Source organism: Kogia breviceps, chromosome 11 (assembly GCF_026419965.1).
Source record: "Kogia breviceps isolate mKogBre1 chromosome 11, mKogBre1 haplotype 1, whole genome shotgun sequence".
NCBI classification, from domain to species: Eukaryota; Metazoa; Chordata; class Mammalia; order Artiodactyla; family Physeteridae; genus Kogia; species Kogia breviceps.
Window position 1 is genome coordinate 77,922,520 of NC_081320.1, and position 16,199 is coordinate 77,938,718.

The 16,199-nt window shown below is 34.1% G+C and overlaps 1 protein-coding gene across 11 annotated transcripts in view; it reads right to left on the reverse strand.

Moving 5' to 3' along the window:
* Nucleotides 1-16,199, reverse strand: part of BIRC6 (baculoviral IAP repeat containing 6) — a 239,633-nt gene that overhangs the window by 30,155 nt on the left and 193,279 nt on the right. For all 11 annotated transcript variants that reach the window (XM_067007850.1, XM_067007847.1, XM_059078733.2 and 8 more), the window contains 3 exons: nt 4,033-4,178; nt 3,260-3,370; nt 367-584 (listed from right to left, as the gene is read on the reverse strand). In XM_067007850.1, the coding sequence (XP_066863951.1) occupies nt 367-584; nt 3,260-3,370; nt 4,033-4,178 (475 nt within the window). The remainder of the gene's footprint in view (nt 1-366; nt 585-3,259; nt 3,371-4,032; nt 4,179-16,199) is intronic.

The following is a 16,199-nucleotide window of genomic DNA, read 5'->3' on the forward strand; positions in this document are numbered from 1 at the left end:
TTTTGAAGACTGATAGTATAAAACATGAAAGAAGTATTCTGGATTACAAGGAAGAAGTCCTGTAACTTTTTTTCAACTGACCAGCATTAAATCCTTTGATAGTACGTTCTAAAACTATGACAGATTGCACACAGCCTTTGTTCAGGGAAGGTATCTTGGTATTTTCTTCTAAATCTTTATGTTGAATAGTACTCTCATCCACATACTCTGAACTAACATTAGAAGAGGACTCCCTTCACTGATGTCCAAAATGGTCAACAGAATTTTTATTAAATTTATTTAAATTCATGTGACTTCTAGTACTTTATACGATATTTGATTAACTGGATTAGCCAGGGAAATAGGAAAAAAAGTTGTTTTTTCTACCTTCATGATGTCAAGCCGCTCCTCATCACAGCGCACAAAAACACTAGAGGACGATGAAAGAGGCAGTGAGGTTGACAGTGTCACAGCTTCCTGTGCAAGGCGGCGGGCTCTGGCAGCACTGTTAGCATCGTTTGCATTTTTCACCTGAGACATGTAGTGGTAGTTTACTTTAAAACCCAATTTCCCATCTTCATCTTCAGAAACCATCTCAAACGTATCTAAAAGAAAAGAAAAAAAAAAAACACTGAAAAAAAAAAAAAAGAACCAGAATGGAGGATAGCTGTCATAATAACAAAAAATTACAAACAAACAAATCACTAACTCTTCTTCCCCCCCAAAATGGAGAGGACAGCAATGCGGAAGAAAAGCAAACTATAAATGTTTATGTAATACCTACATATGTGTGTTAACGCTGCTAGAGCAATGGAATGTGTCATGGAAGCAAAAGAAGAAATCAATTTTAATTTACAATTTGGACATGCAGGCAGATTATATAATATCAAGCACTTAAATCACAATGCAAAGTAGTAAATAATTTATTCTTAAAATGAATGGTTTATAATGTTTTTTGCCAAAATAATTCAGAACATGAAATGCCAAAAAGTATTTCATTATATTTCATTTTTAAAAAGAGAATAAGTCTTTATATATTTGCACTGATTTGGAATCAGAAAACAGAAACGACAGGCTGAAGTTTATTTCTGTATTACTTTTGAAATTTAAGTTAATAGGATAAAAGAGGATTATTAGGGAAATCTTCGAAGTACTTTGACAGAATATAAGTAATGGGTTAATTCTTAACCGTTTATTCAGGCAGATTTGGAAGGACTTAAAGTTATGCTTTACTTATAAGCTATATGTCCATACAAAATAGAAAGAAAAAAGTGGATTTGAACTATATCTCTAATTCAGATTAACCCCACCCCACCAACGGATGAAAACAAAGATATTTAAATATCTTACAAAACTAAATTAAAGCCACCTACTGATACAAGGGCAAATACAAAGAAACAATGGTAACTTTTGATCTTGTGTTCATATAATTCTAAATATACACAAACACATTAAAACTACATTATAATTATCATTAATGCAGTAAATTTTACCAAGAACTTACTAAGTGCAAGGTCCTAGGCTAGGCTCTTTGGGTTAAATAATAAACAGGAAAATATATCTGCCTTCAAGAAGTTTATAATCTAGAAAAAAGGGGAAGACCTATAAACGGTGTCATGGGTCTGTGCACTACAAATACACTATGTCTCAGCAAGACTACTGAGTAGTTTCTATCAGGAAACTTGTAAACCAGAGTTATTTCATCTGCTCAACTCTGCTGCCTTTCACATAATACAAGGATAAATTTCCTTTGAGTTTTATAAACAGCAATCCACCAGATACAAACATGAGCCTATCCCCATGCCTGGAGGAAATTTTTATATCATGTATCTATAAGAAAACAGGGTCTTCTAATACCAAAATTTTATTAAAATATACAATTGAAGATAATGGCTAGTTGCTAAAAACCTACATACTGTTTGACTCAGCAATTCCTCTTCTATTAATTTGTCCTAAGGAAATAATCTTGGATGTGTACAAATATTTACATGCAATAATGCCCACTGAGATGTTGCAGACGTTACTAAAAAACTGGAAACAACCTAAAGGTCTAGTTATTGGTTAAACAAATGACAGTACTTTATATGAGAATATTAGGCAGTCAAGGACTTCCCTGGTGGTGCAGTGGTTAAAAATCCACCTGCCAACGCAGGGGACACGGGTTCAATACCTGGTCTGGGAAGATCCCACATGCCGAGGGGCAACTAAGCCCGTGCACCACAACTACTGAGCCCACATTCTAGCCCCTGTTCACCACAACTAGAGATAGCCCGCACGGAGCAACAAAGACCCAGCGCAGCCAAAAATATTTTTTTTAAATATATAAAGTACTTTAAAAAAATAATTAGGCTTATAAAAAATATTAGGCAGTCAATAAATATCAAGCTGTACAAGAATCGTGATATGAGAAAATATTTATACAAAGTTAGAACACACAGTTTACTAAAAAACAACACAACAGAAAACCCATTATTTTTTCTAAATTATTCTAAAAGTCAATGGATAGCAAAGCTCAATTACATTTAAAGTCACATCCAATTGGTAGAGTTTATGATTTTATGTGGTATGAGAGAAGCCTCCTGGCTGACTTACATTAATCAAAGGCTCTGACCTATGACTCTGACAGTTATGACATAAATATACATTTTTTTTGGACTCCTATTTTGGTGTTCTTTTTAATAAAGTCAATGTCCTTTAGGCTGGTTCTCAAGAATGAAAAAGAGGGACATACAATAATAGTTAATAATGGTCCTCAAAATTTGGAATTCTAGTGTTTATTCATAAACCAGCACCTTATGAAGGGTGCTGATATTATCTTTTCATCAGTCCTTACTTGTCAAGAGTTTTGGAATGGGAAAGGCTACATTTTCCAAAGGTATATCCCTTAGAATTCTAAAATGGTAAGAGTAACAGACTTGGTTCAAAGTCCCAGGTCTTGGCTTCCTTCAGGCAAGGATATACAGACATGGAGAAATAAAGAAAGAAAACCATTTTCTGCCTGTTTGTTAGACATTTGGCTTTGCTTTTTTCCTGGTTTCTACTGAATCATGATTTCCAAACGTAACTATAAACAAAGGTATAAATTCAGAGATAGAAAGATGATAAAAATTTTTGCATGTGTGTATATATAAACATACATATACACATACATAGAGTATATGAATAATTCATGGTAAAAGCAAGTTTGAAATGCTTTAATTTTACTAGAATACATTTCAATAGCACCATTAAAAAATGTAAAATGAGAGCTGAAGAAATAAAAAGTACAATTTCAACTTACCAAACTGTAATTTCTTCATGACAGCCACATATTTTTCTTCAAGTGATTTCAATACTGATAAAGGTTTGGGTTTCATAGCCACCTTCTTTGAATATTCACCTAGTTTTTTTTCTGTTATTTAATATTTCAAGATAAATAACATAAGTATACATTTTCAAAGAGTAAAACAAAAAAACTATTAACTTCTAGAGTTCAGATTTAGAATTCCAAAAAATTACCAAACTTTGTAATTATTTTCCTATTGTACCATTTAAAATTAAAAGATTTCTTTCTATTTCATAAAAATAACGAATAGGGCTAAAAGTCTTATCAACTTTAAAGCTAAAATTCTTAAAATGCTAATTAGATTTCATCCATTCAGGCAAAAACAGCAGAAATGAAGCAACAGATGATGAAGAATCATTTATTTCTTCCATTGCTAATACGTGAAAATGCCAATTTTAACTGAATTCTTACACACTATTAATGTACTGTTTTCTATCTAATACAATTGCATTTTTCAATTTCATAACTTACAGTGGGTAGAAAAGAGAAATTTATAATGCATGCTGTCAGCCTACTAACAGTCTTAGAAATCATACACAGTAGAGATAAATATTTTAAAATTAGAGACTATACATAATTAGCTTGAAAACCTGACACAGAGCAGAATCTTTAAGTAAATAACTTGCTGGAAAACCATTAACATAGAGGGAAGAGAAGGCGGTTTTCAGTAGGTAAATGAAACATCTTTGTATCAAAAGAAAAGGAGCATAAAGAGAATAGTGCTGTACCTTGATTTGCTTGCCGCAAACTGGTAGTGGCTGCATAAACAATCTCAGCAGTCCTCTGAATGTCTGGCACCAAAAGAGTAAGTCCTTCTGGCTCTTGATCAGATGCATCTGGTTTTACTCCTGTTTTAACATTTTCCCTTTTAGATCTGAAAAGGTTTTTTTAATATGGAAAGAAATGCAAGGAAAATTAAGATTTTTAGTTTTGAAAAATAAATACTTCCATAAATCAGTAACAGTGGTTAAAATCAACATGATAGTCTGCATTTCATTTGACATACACATGATATATACCAGGAGTAGTTTAAATTAGATTCATTTTGAAGCCATAGGATAATGCCTAGCATAATAACCAAAGTTTCGGGTAGGTTGTCTCTTCATATACAAAAACAGACAAGTGTTAAACACTGTAGAAATGTCATACTGTAAAAAGACCCCAATACCTGGTATGTCCTTTGATCCACACCTTTAAAAACATACTTACAGTAATTATGTATCTAGAAGTAGAGAAATCACTTCTATATCTAAAAGTAAAAGATCCTCTGCCTTCTAAGACCTGGGAATCAAAGATCCATAGGTGGATTTTCAGTTTAATACTATTTGTATTTCACTTAGAGTATATTAATTTCCAAGGGGGGGGAAAAGGAAAAATTCCAGAATAAAGTGCAGGTTCACTACTAGGTAACTTAATATAATGTGCTTCTATACACTGAATCTTTATTTAAACACTAAGTTTTAGGGTATAATCATTTTAAAGATATTCTTCTGTATTCCCTATTCAGGGTCTAATATAGACTCAAATTAAATTTTCTAGGTGAATGCAGTAGCAAGGTTCACTAAAAACAGCAACTAAATATCAATTTCCTTTTTTCTATTTCAACTCTCAGCATGTTTTATTCAGATCATCATTAAACTACTGCTTAGATATTAAAAATCTACATCTTTGTTAATTCATTAAATAGATAATTTAAAACAAACTGAAATCACATATAAATAAAAGTGTTTAAAATGTTTATGCGAAGGTATGATCTAAACTACGCATCCTTCATTTTTCTAGTTTGTACAGCTACTAACAAAAGGACATGGCTATCATATTAAAACAACATTTCACCAAGTGGGCATGGAGCCTTAGAGAACTATAAAGAGACTAACAGAAGATAGAAGAGTCCTTAACAACATAATATCATGCAATCTATGTCCAAATAAACTGTTCTTTATCGCAAAGACAAAAATCTGCTCAGAAGCAATTCAGTGCTTAACTTTAGGTAGATAATAAGAGGTAAATTAAGAAGAGCCACTCAGATGGATAACAAGGGTAAACGGATTTAGTGTTATGCGTGAGTCTTGAATTGGCTCCCGCACTGTGTTAAAATCTAGCAGCCACAGATATTTTTATACCACCTCATACACCACCTCACCTGGCAAGAGGAGTTAACTTAAGAACCATAATGTGTCACTGGGTTACTGCTTTTTCTCCTACCCTCTCTTATCTTCCCTGATGTATATGTAGGAGTCACAGAGAACACACGGCCAACTCTCATTTGCTACTAAGGAACCACCTGGTAGATGTTATGCTGTGCATCGTATCAGTCATCAACCTCTGTGTGTGAACATGTACACGAACATATATGTTTGCATATGTAAGTAAGGAGAATATAGTGAATGAATGTTTTAAGACTGAAAGAGACATTTTACTGCTAGAATCAAATAACATACTGCATCTTTTACAGCTATGAAGTTAAGTTGAGACTAGAGTTTAATAGTGAGTCTGACAATTTTTTAAATAAAGATATGATTCTGGTAGACAAGCTCAAACAGGTTCTCAAATTCTGCATTTTCCAATGGCTGTTCACAAACTTTGTGAAACACTGAGAGTCAAGAAAAAACACTTAAGTTGATTGACAGTACCCCCTCTGAATTTATAAAGACTCTCTCTCTCCCCAATTGTAAATGATTCTCTTCCTGGGGCTTAAAAAAATTCTTAATTAGAAGGGCCACTGAACAATAGGAAAACAACAGTAAGTAGTTTGAGAAAACAGAAGAGTTATGGTTACAACCATGATAAAATAAAGATGGTTTCCTAAATCTATCATTAGTCAGTTGATCCATTATATTCTCAATAAAGATGTCACTTAAAGAAACATATCTTGCCAAGCAGAGAAGGAAGATTACAGGAGTGAAGCTCATTTTCCCGGAATTAGGATATTTTCTCCTTGAAGAAACAAGAACCTCTGGCATGGAGAGTAAACTGCCTCGTGCAATTTAGAGCAAGTTACCCTCAGAAAACTACTGATTCTAAATTTCAAGCCCTATTCATGAATACCAATTTCCTAACTCCAGTTTTTAAAAGATGATTAGTAGGAGAAATCTCTATTATTAAAATATTGCAAATAGTTAGGATAAAAATTTTTGTTATTTTTACCACAAAGTTTTAGAAATGTTTAAGAATAGTGCAAAAAAATCAGAAAATTTAAAAACAGCATTTTTTACACCAAATGCGTATAAGAAATAATCATATACATCTTGAAGATAATGGCTGAATCATAAAGCAGACATAATTAGACCTTGACAGCAGGTTCTAACGAGGATTTTTTATGTGGATAGTCTTTTTGAAAAAACATACAGCAGAAAAAGGAATAATCTTCAAAAGGTAAAAGTACTTCAAATATATGGAGAACACACACTACCTGCCTAATGATGACTACAACTAGTCATTGTCTGACATTCAACTCCAGACAGCAGTCTCTTCTCTATAAAAGCTGCAGGTTACTGTCAACCCATATGTAGGCCCAGCTCATGAAAAAAGGCCATACCTTAGCTCACATCCTGAAGTCTGTGTGAAAAGCTATTTGAGTTCAAGGCACCTAGCTGGAAGTAGGTCTTTGAGACTGACAATGGATCCAACATGGTAAAAGCAATCAGCGACGGCCGCTACCATGGTATCCGCTGCTTTGTGCATACGTTGAATCTGGTTGTGATCACTGCCCTGAAGAAATACGAGGAATCAACTGAAGTTTCTACTATTGCACAGAATTATCTGCAAACATTTTCCACTATGCTGTGAATTCCAACTACACAGCTAATAAATTAAGCAAATTTTGGCTCTGTGACATATAATCTAAACTAGGATGTGAGCAGAATGGGCAAATCTTTCTTGTGAAAAACAAAAAGAAAAAAGAAACCCATTAACTCAACATTCAGTTATATTGAACTGCTTCTTCTAATTCTACCACCCACATTAAGCTGGATATTTGTATGACTACAAGATATCAGAATTATGTTCTCTTATAATCTATAAACTAAAAACAGCTTAATACAACTATTGTCTTGGTCGGACATTAGGAAAGGCCACTTCAATCCCCTGCACTCCCAATTCGAAAGTCAAAACTATCAAACTGTTGAAATAAACATTTCAAAAGCAGAGCCACATTGAAGAAGTAATCAGGACACCATGTGCTGAAATGTCCAGATTCAGAAGTATTAAGAATTAGAGTCTTAGAGGAAGATTCTAAAACTACAAGAGAATGAAACTTCTATATTTACCTATAAAACAATGCACCATATCATACTCCACAGTTCTAAAGCTCTTTGCCAGGAATTATAGTTAAAAAAAAAATTTAAAGTAAAAGTAAGCAGAAAGATTTTTTAAAATATTACTGTGGAGAATTATTTGCTTCTAATGTCTATAGAAAACATGAAAATAATTTTTGAAATGCACCACTAAATGGGATAAGGCCTTTGTAAGATGAACATTTGCCGTGTTTATTTTAAAGCTTAGTTTTAAACTCTAGATTCCCTTTTGTTTTCACTTAAATTCTTTCCAAATGGAAGTACTGGTTTTAGTTTTCAATATGATGTAAATGAAAGTAGAAAATAAAATCTTCTTTGTCTTAAATGAAGCATAAATGAGCAATAGGAGAGAAGGGAATATTCAAAACAGAGGTATGAGAAGCCTTTGAAAATAAAACCTTGATTTTTAGATTAGATAAAAATATAATAGTTTTCCAGTCAGATTAAACATCACAGGACAAATACGGTACTGTGTGCTGCTGTGGAATGGAGTTGCCACAAGTAATATGCTTCACCAGGGGACAATCCGACTGAGGCTAAGAAGAGATATTAAAATAAATGTTGGCACTGCTGTCTCCACCACCAAGTAAAAAAGGTTGACGAACCACTGAACTTGTTCAAGGTCATCACAAAAAGAAACTTAAAAAAAAAAAAAAAAAAAAATATATATATATATATATATATATATATATATATATGTTGCAACAAGTGCTTCTTGTCTACGAAATCAGGCCTTTTTCACTTTGTAGGTTTGAGAGACAGAGGAAAAAGAAAAGATAGGAAATGTTTTTCCAATGAAAACAAATGTAGGAGGACTGGAACTGAAATTCTTTCTCAACTGAAGCCCTAAAGGAACTAACTTAAAGGAGTTAAAACAAGAGAGTTTGATAGAAAATATGCCATTTAAGAAGTAAATCAACTAATCTTATTGCTTAGTTGGATAAAAAGGAATTGGGTATTTCTACAAGATAATTCAGTTATTTTAAAAACTGATGAACTTTGCACTGGAAGACACTTTGGGATAGCTAAGGGAAAGGGCAATCAAGGATGCTTACTTTAATAATGCTATTAAAGAGAAGTTCAATGTTGAGAACACCTTACACTCAACAGAGTCATTTGTGTCACGTCCTTATTAGCAATTAAGATTGATTGGTGGCAAGTGCCTTTTTCAAATTTTTGGTGAAGCTATCAAATACTAAATATACAAAATATGATTATTTGTCTACTGGAGTCAAGATCAAGGACAAACTATTTGCCTTTGCTCCAACTCCAAGGAGGCTACGAAGTGCCACACTTACTCAAAAGTGAAACCAAACTACTATGGCTGTACTTTGACTTCATTTTGAGATAACACAGGTTGAAATGGCCAGGAGAAGAAGAATTTCACCAAGAATGGTACTTAAAATCTGAAGGGCTCACATTTTCACACTGTGATTATTTTGTGGGCAACAAAACGAATTTTCACACTAGATAATTATATTTCAAGTGGAAACAATACATATATAAAGGTTTAAAGTATTACGTTACCAATGACACAAATCACTTTATTAATGGAGGTGACAGAGTTGCTTTCAAGTTCTTTCTTTTTTAAGAATCTAAAATAAAATGCTGATCAACAACTGGTCATAAATAGGCAAGAGTTGTTTTTGCTATTTGTTATTTAAATATCGAGTTTTGCTAATAAACTCTTTCATTTCTTCTTGACAAGGGAGTTAAAGATATTACAAATACAGGACATACTAAGATAGTAACAAAATTCAGGAGATGGAAAACAATAGGGTGTTTGGGGGGGTGGGAAGAGGCTTCTCCAGCAACATAGAGAAAATAATTGTATCTCCAACACACCACCCTAGTCTATGCAAGTAGATACCAAATCAGCTTGAAAAGACAGTAAAGGAAAAATACATACAATCAATAACTACGAAATTTTCAGAGGAAATGTTTTTATTAATTCTTTTGAGCAAAAAAAAAAATCAAATGGGTAAAGCTGACTTAATCTTCATTTAAGTGATAATTACATGAAGTTGCTACCAGCTCATGTTCTACAGACCATAAAACACAGTTTACCTTACTTAGTGTACCTTAGTGATCTAGTAATTATTACCTAGGCACAACTCAAATGGCTATGCATATCTAATGAAATATGCTGCCTTTTAACATCTTATCATAGTGTTAACAAAAATTCTTCAGGGGAATGAAAAAAGATAAGCGAAAGAAAAATCAGAAAAATTCTGTAGAATCTGCATTCTTATATATACTTCTTTAATTATCAAAAGCAAAATTTTCAATTAAAAAATTTTACTTCATTGTCAACATTAAAATTTTTTTTAATGTATCCTAAATTTCCAAAGCCAAATCAGAAATAAGTTCACACTTCAATTTCCAATTATTCACTGATGCATAAATCCAATTGTTCTTTGGAAGTTAAGTTCAATTTAGTAAATAAATATACTTGATTGGGACATTAGGAAATTTGAGGTCTTATCATAGCTCTCTGCCACTAAGCATCAGAGACCTTGGAACAAATCACAGTATTTATGGTCTTGTTTTCCTATCTGAACTCTTAAGAGCAGCCCTTATAGTTCTAAAAAACTGTAGATATTATGGGACAGGTTACTTATCATGACATGCCCAGAAAGATTTACAAACTAAATCTTACTTAGCAAGAGACTTCAAATTCAGCAATTAAGATTGTTTGAGATTTTGTCAGAAGTAAGACAGTGGAAACCATCTTGAAACATAAAGCTCATCTAATGCAATCTGACAAGGAATAAATAATCATTTTATATGTTATGCTACTGAAGTAGAAGTATTAAGTCAATTTATAATTTTAATGAGTTTATGTTTGTTACTCACTTAAATAATAGAATAAGCTGTACTTTGGTACTTGATCTAAGTGTTTTTCAGGAATCAGCTAAAGCGGAAGTCTAGTCATTACACAAGCATGACAATTTAGTGATCAATGAACAATTTTGGTAAAAGGTAGCAATGGGGTATAACAATAGAAGTATCTGGACTACAGGTCAATCAACTTGTCTTTTTTTTTTTTTTTAATTATTTATTTGGCTGTGCTGGGTCTTAGTTGCAGCATGAGGGATCTTTGTTGCGGCATGCAGGATCTTTAGTAGCTGCATGTGTGATTTAGCTCCCTGTCCAGGGATTGAGCCCAGGCTCCCGGCCTTGGGAGCATGGAGTCCTACCCACTGGACCACCAGGGAAGTCCCTCTTTCTTCATAAATGTTGTTTTTGATAATGAACACTACAGGCATCAGGAAAGTGGGGAGCGAAATCCCAGATTTATTACCTATTAGTAAGTTTTTAAATGTTAAACTCTAAGTAATAGTTTCACTCTTTGTTGAACAAGAATATTTTCTTGTCTACCACACAGAGCAGAAAAAACTAGTAATACACATCTAAGAACTTCTGAAACTCTATATCCTACACAAAAGTTAGGTTATAATATTATTCCTTGTATTCTTTACACAGCTATATGCTACTATATATTTATTATAACTTTAACACAATTTAAAGCAGTTTGGCTTATTCTTCAGAAACAAGAAGGGAAATCAATAAAAACATAGAGGCTGGAACATAAATATTATACTAATCAAAATTATTTCAAAATGACAGAACAAAAGGAATTCAGGAAATACTTTTGTCTTTTATCTGCCTAAGTCATGACAATTAGGAAAATTCATTTTTACCAGATTTTGATCTCTCATAACTGGCATAAAATTAAGTGGCAGTGAGCTTGGACTTATGTGCAGTAAACATCTAATCACAGGCTGTCTTTGGCATGTGTCTAACAAACACTGCTTACACCTTTATACATCCTTTACCTCCTACTTTTGTATCATGCTGTCATTCTCACATGCGCTCCCCCTCGCCCCCCGCCCCAGGCCACTCTTTTGGCCCCTAGGGAACTATTTCTTCCATTGCTTGTAGATATAAAAATTAAAAGTATTAAACACAAAAATCATCCAATTATAAAACTAAAGAAAAAAACAGAAATTAAGGCTTTTTGGATAAAATAAAAGAAAAACTGGTTTTTTTCTGCATTAGGCAAGAAAGAGGAGTGTCAATATTGCTATATTGAGGGCACCTGAAAAATGGAACATTTATGGTAATAAAGTTTTCAAAAACTATGCAAGGGAGTGAATTCTACTTATCCTTTATAGACAAATGTTAAACTTTTTGTTCTTCGTGTCTATTACAGCAATAGACAGGCAAAAGAATTTTACTGTTTTGGAAGTCCTTTGATCTTTTTATTGCAGTGATTATTAAGGTGGCTTCTGAATAATTTCTCTGAAATAAAGTAAATAAGCTACTTAATATTAATGAGGCATACGAAGTTAAATAGAACCAATATTTAAATCAACCATTTCCTATTTTTGTTCAAATTATTATAAAAAATTTCAACTGAACAAGAAAAAAGTACAAAATTTCCATATGATAGCATCATGAAATGTTCCAATTTTGTTTAAATTTTAAGTGACAGATGATGTTAGAAAATGGCCTAAGTATAGGTACATTCAAGGTATGTTTTCAAAATGGTATAAAACCAGTGTACGAAACATGTTATTATATACTTAGAAAAAAATTAATTTCTGAAAAAGTCCTCATAATTAATTATCTAAATGTCTGTTTGAGACAAAAGTTGGAAAGTGCTGAACGTAAAAATTCTATTTTTTTTTTTTTTTTTTTTTTGTGGAACGCGGGCCTCTCACTATTGTGGCCTCTCCCGTTGCGGAGCACAGGCTCCGGACGCACAGGCTCAGTGGCCATGGCTCATGGGCTCATGTGGGATCCTCCCGGACCGGGGCATGAACCCGAGTCACCTGCATCGGCAGGCGGACTCTGAACCACTGCGCCACCAGGGAAGCCCTAAAAATTCTCTATTTTGAAGCAATACACTTTTGCCTAGTCTTCAGTTAGGAATGTTATCCTTGATTTATCTTAATATAAATGTTTACTAATAATCAGCCAACAGCAATATTAATCAGTTTATTTATGTTAACCATTAGATTCAAATTAACTCTAAGCAGTTATTGCAAATTGTGAATCTTGAGAGGACTTATTAGGAGAGGTGGTAGACAGTAAAATATAGAATCATGAGAAAAAGAATATTAAAGTATCATCATCTATAGGAAGTTCTTAATGCAATTTGTACAGTAAATATTTAACAACTTTTTAAAGACAGACTAAATCACAATAACTCACTCCTAGGTGCCACCTTGCCATGTCAACAGGTTAATCTTGCCAGGAAAGATGAACATAATAAATTAGAAGTATATACATTTATTCCTTGAATAGTGCTCTGGTTTACACTAATACCAACCCCATCAGAATACTGTAATTATCTGTCACCAAACTAATCCTCATCCATAGGAGAGTGAGGATGAGAATCAAAATACCACTCTAAATTGTAGCCACATTAAAACAAAAGCAAGGCTAGTTTGGCTTCTGCTAACTTTCGTTTCTCCCAATTAAGCACAGATAAAAGGGGGAAGGAGAGTAAGACAGTCAATGGACATACATCATCCCATTTCTTCTCCTTTTTAATTTTGTTAGTTTATATTTGCAAAATGCCATTACTTTTAGAGGACTTGAAGATGTATCCTACTAATAAACTTTCTCAAAGCGTGAGAAAACATTAAGTGATAATTAGACATGGTATTAGTTAACTGAATCGAAGAGTGAGAAAACTAGTCTCTTTCCAAAGAAAAGAAAGGTCTCAGTAAGCCTTTGGGTAATTTCTTAGCATTGTTACATCTTCCTTCTTAAAACACAAAACGGGTCTGGAGTCAGACACTAACATTTTTTTTTTTTTTTTTAGATTTATTTATTTATTTTATTTATTTTTTGGTTGCATCAGGTCTCAATTGCAGCACATGAGATGTTTGTTGAGGCACACAGGATCTTTCATGGCGGCACTTGGGTTCTTCGCTGTGGTGCATGGGCTTCTCTCTAGTTGTGGCGTGTGGGTTTTCTCTTCTCTAGGTGTGGCGCACAGGCTCCAGGACGCATGGGCTCTGTAGTTGTGGCGCATGGGTTCCAGAGTGTTTGGGCTCCGTAGTTTGCAGCACGTGGGCTCTCTAGTTGAGGTGCATGAGCTCAGTAGTTGTGGCACACAGGCCCAGTTGCCCTGCAGCATGTGGGATGTTAGTTCTCTGACCAGGGATCAAACCCGCGTCCCCTGCCTTGTAAGGTGGATTCTTTTTTTTTTTTTTTTTTGCGGTACGCGGGCCTCTCACTGTTGTGGCCTCTCCCGTTGTGAAGCACAGCCTCCGGACGCGCAGGCTCAGCGGTCACGGCTCACGGGCCTAGCCGCTCCGCAGCAAGTGGGATCTTCCCGGACCGGGCACGAACCCGTGTCCCCTGCATCAGCAGGCGGACTCTCAACCACTGCACTACCAGGGAAGCCCGTAAGGTGGATTCTTTACCACTGGATCACCAGGGAAGTCCCAGACACTAATTTTTAAAGTTTAGTTTATTCACTTTTAGACTTATCTTCTATTTATGGCAAATGATACTGGTCCTTCTGATATGTTAGTAATGTGAAGTTTCCTCTTTAAATAAAATGTTTGGTTAAAAAAAAACTGATCTAAAGAAAGATTCTAGCAAAAGCATGGGTGGTATAAGGTTTGAAAGTTCCTCCTCATAAATGTTGAGGCTCTTCACTCTGACAAAGAATTTCTACCAAGAAAAATTTCCTTCAGTTTTCAACCATGAAAATGGTTTGGTTTATTTTGATCCGATTAATAAAAATCCCATTAATACATGATACTCTTTTAAGATGAATTCTAAAATAATATAGACAAAAGGCTCCAGAAAAATTAAATCTAAAGCCTACTTACTGTCATATAAGTTTTCCACATATACAACTTTAGCTGGATGACAGCTTTAAGGAAACAGAAAAACTGTATGAACATGAACGTAGTCTCACCCTGTCATTCCTGAACCTTAATATAAAAGATTTTAGATTTTCTGCTAATGATTCTGAGCCTCTGTCAAGCCAACAGATGATTGTTTTCTGTCTTCAGTAAAATAACCTAGTAGGATTAGTACTGGAGAACTTCTGCGTAGGATTATAGACTTCAGATTCTGGTATGTTAACAAAGGAAACCATGCTCCGAAAACCATTTATTCAATAGCACTTACACTTTATTGAAGGAGATCCCCGGGGATAAATCTGCAGTCACTGATACTAACACATAGGCAGAATAATGTAGTTAATAAGTAATTTAAAGCCTGAGTTATATTATTTCTTTTTAAAAGTCAAACACCTGAAACATAGACAGGATTTCTACCTAGGGACTAACTTTCTTTTAAGTCCATAATTTTAGAGCAAGAATGCTAATAGACTCAAATTCTCAGTCCCCAGAATGGCAGGATGGGAGAGGACACAAACAGCTCAACTGTCAAGACAGAAAGGATGAAATCTCTTCCATGGCAATTTAGTCTTGTTCTAACTCCCACCCTAACCATTCAGCTATACTGCAAGACAATCTTTTTTATAACGCAGATCTGATTAGATCTCTGCTGAAATCCCTTCAATGGCTCATCACATTTAAGAGTAGGTAACTATGAAGTTCTTCAAGCCCCTGCTGTCCTCTCTAGCCTCATTTCCCACCCCTATCTCCCACCCGAAGGACACCCAGGCACACCAAACTTCTTTATTCTCTACATTTCCCTGAATACATGATGCTTTCTTTCACTCCTAACATTCTTCACACAGCCTGGTATACCAGGCCCCTGCTCCTCTTTATTTAGCCAATTCTTATGTATTCTTTGGGCTTCCAAAATCTGGGTTGATCCTCCAGTAATGTTTTAAACTTCCAATATGCCATGTACTGTGTTATTAAACCTGCCTAGTTATTGTTTCCCCCATTATCTGTCAGTCCCTTAGAAAAAGACCTAATTTTCTTGTTATGCTCTCATGAACATTCAATAAACAGCTGTTAAATGAATAAATCAGTAATGCTCTTGTGACCAGGCCAGATCTCACCTATCTGAATATAAGCGCAAGTTTCTAAAACACAAATTAGATAAAAGCAAAGTAAATCATCTGCCTTTTCAGCTTCTTAATGATATTTTCCTATTTCCTCTTATAGAAGGTTTCAGGCTTGGAGGGGAGAGTCAGCTAACCTATATAATCTCTATCATTCTTTGAGAGATCAAAATTAGTTGGGTTTAATTAAGCATTGTCCTCAAGATAGGATACTCTTAATTAGTTTATTCCAACCAGTAAAAGTAAACTTCCTCTTTAGATTTGGGCAAAACGTTTTAATTTCTTTCATCCCCAAAAGACAAAACCGGAAGTATAACATATACAGAAGAAATACTATCAATGTAAATCATTATATGTAACCACAATTATCATCCAGAGACCTGCAAATTACATAGAGAATTTATCTTTTTTTCTTTATCTAAGATGACCAAATTGTGCTATGTTAAATTTTCATTTGGAGGGAAAAAACTGCATGCCTTTCATGTATGCTTTTAGAAAGAAAGAAAAAAAAAAGAGTAACAAATGAGAAATAACGAGAAGAAAACAAGGCAATACAATAATATACATAAACATAATTAGTAAACTAGTA